We start from the raw sequence: 1,523 nt of genomic DNA, 5'->3' as shown, positions 1-1,523 counted from the left end.
ATATATATATATATATGATAAATGTACTAGTTACTCTTTGCCTAAAAAAACATCTATTCTGTTTTAATCAGTGGACTTCTCCATTTTTAAAAATTGTCAAAATAATCTTTAATAATGTCATGTGATCAGAAATTTCATATCTAATCTAAATCTCTGATTCTCATGAAGGAAGAGGAACATTTTAAAAATCAGCATATATGATAAATGTACTAGTTACTCTTTGCCTAAAAAAACATCTATTCTGTTTTAATCAGTGGACTTCTCCATTTTTAAAAATTGTCAAGGAAATCTTTAATAATGTCATGTGATCAGAAATTTCATATCTAATCTAAATCTCTGATTCTCATGAAGGAAGAGGAACATTTTTTAAAAAATCAGCTTTATTGAGGTATTTTCTACATACATTAAGATTTATCAGTTTTAATTAAACATTTCATTGTGTTTTTGACAATGTGTACAGCAGTATAACCACTGTGATAATCCAAATACAATATTTCTGTCACCCCCAAACATTCCCTTGTTCTCCTTTGCCATTAGGTTCCTCTCCTAATTCCTCATCCCTGCCCCAGGCAACCACGGATCTGTTTTTTGTCATTACAGCTTTGACTTTACTAGAATTTTATATAAATGTTTATAGTCTTTTGTGTCTGGCTCTGGCTTCTTTCACTTAGCATAATGCATTTGAGATTATCCATGTTGTTTCATGTATGAGTAGTTCCTTTTCATTTATATTTTTAAATAGATTTTTTATTGACTTCAGAGAGGGGAAGGGAGAAGGAGAGAGAGATTGAAACATCAAAGATGAGAATCATTTATTGGCTGCCTCCTGCGTGCCCCCTACAGGGGATTAAGCCTATAACTAAGTCTTTTGATGCATTGCCTGCCAATTCAAGTACCTCTGCGGTGAGGTACTCCAGAATGGCTGTGCTGTACACAGCTGCGGTCGCGCCTACACGTCCATGGCTGGTCGTCCTAGATTTCAGGTGTCGATGAATACGGCCCACCGGAAACAGCAAGCCGGCTCTCTGCGAGCGGAAAATCGCCTTTGTCTTGGCCTTTCCGGAGTCTTTCCCAGCCTCACCGCCAGCCATGTCGATTTCTGCTGAAGCTCAAGCGAGCAGGGCAGAGAAAGGAGGAGCCAGACACACTGGAAGATCCCAGCACCGACTCCCTTGCACCGCGATTCAAGCGATTCAAACTGCGCTGTCTCCTGCCTTTCCCGCTCTCTTTATACGGCAGAATGTTCCCTCATCCCAGGACGCATCCTTGAGGCTTCAGCCAATGAGCAAGCACAGAGAAGGCTGGAGGGGCGGGCGCTTGGCAGCCCGAGCCGCTATTGGGACATGGGAAAGGAGGGAGGAGAAGGGAGGAGATGGGAGGAGAAGGGAGGGATGGGAACGGGGAGAAGGAGGGCACTGGGGCGGGAGGCAGAAACAGAGCCAAGAGAGACTCTTAAAAGCAGCAAGAGGAAAGCAGTTAGTTACCTACAAGGGAATTCCCATACAACTGTCAGCTGATTTCTC

The 1,523-nt window shown here is 42.2% G+C and overlaps 1 protein-coding gene across 1 annotated transcript in view; it reads right to left on the bottom strand.

Annotated features, from left to right (window-relative positions):
• Positions 1–1,176, bottom strand: part of LOC102254915 (histone H2A.Z) — a 5,127-nt gene extending 3,951 nt beyond the window's left edge. The window contains exon 1 of the mRNA XM_014548588.1: positions 842–1,176. Coding sequence (XP_014404074.1) covers positions 842–1,091 — 250 coding nt within the window. The 5' untranslated portion in view covers positions 1,092–1,176. The remainder of the gene's footprint in view (positions 1–841) is intronic.
• Positions 1,177–1,523: the final 347 nt, after the last annotated feature.

Source organism: Myotis brandtii, unplaced genomic scaffold (genome assembly GCF_000412655.1).
Source record: "Myotis brandtii unplaced genomic scaffold, ASM41265v1 scaffold517, whole genome shotgun sequence".
In the NCBI taxonomy this organism is placed as follows: domain Eukaryota; kingdom Metazoa; phylum Chordata; class Mammalia; order Chiroptera; family Vespertilionidae; genus Myotis; species Myotis brandtii.
Note: the sequence above shows the minus strand (reverse complement) of the source record. Positions and strands in the feature narration are given on the sequence as shown.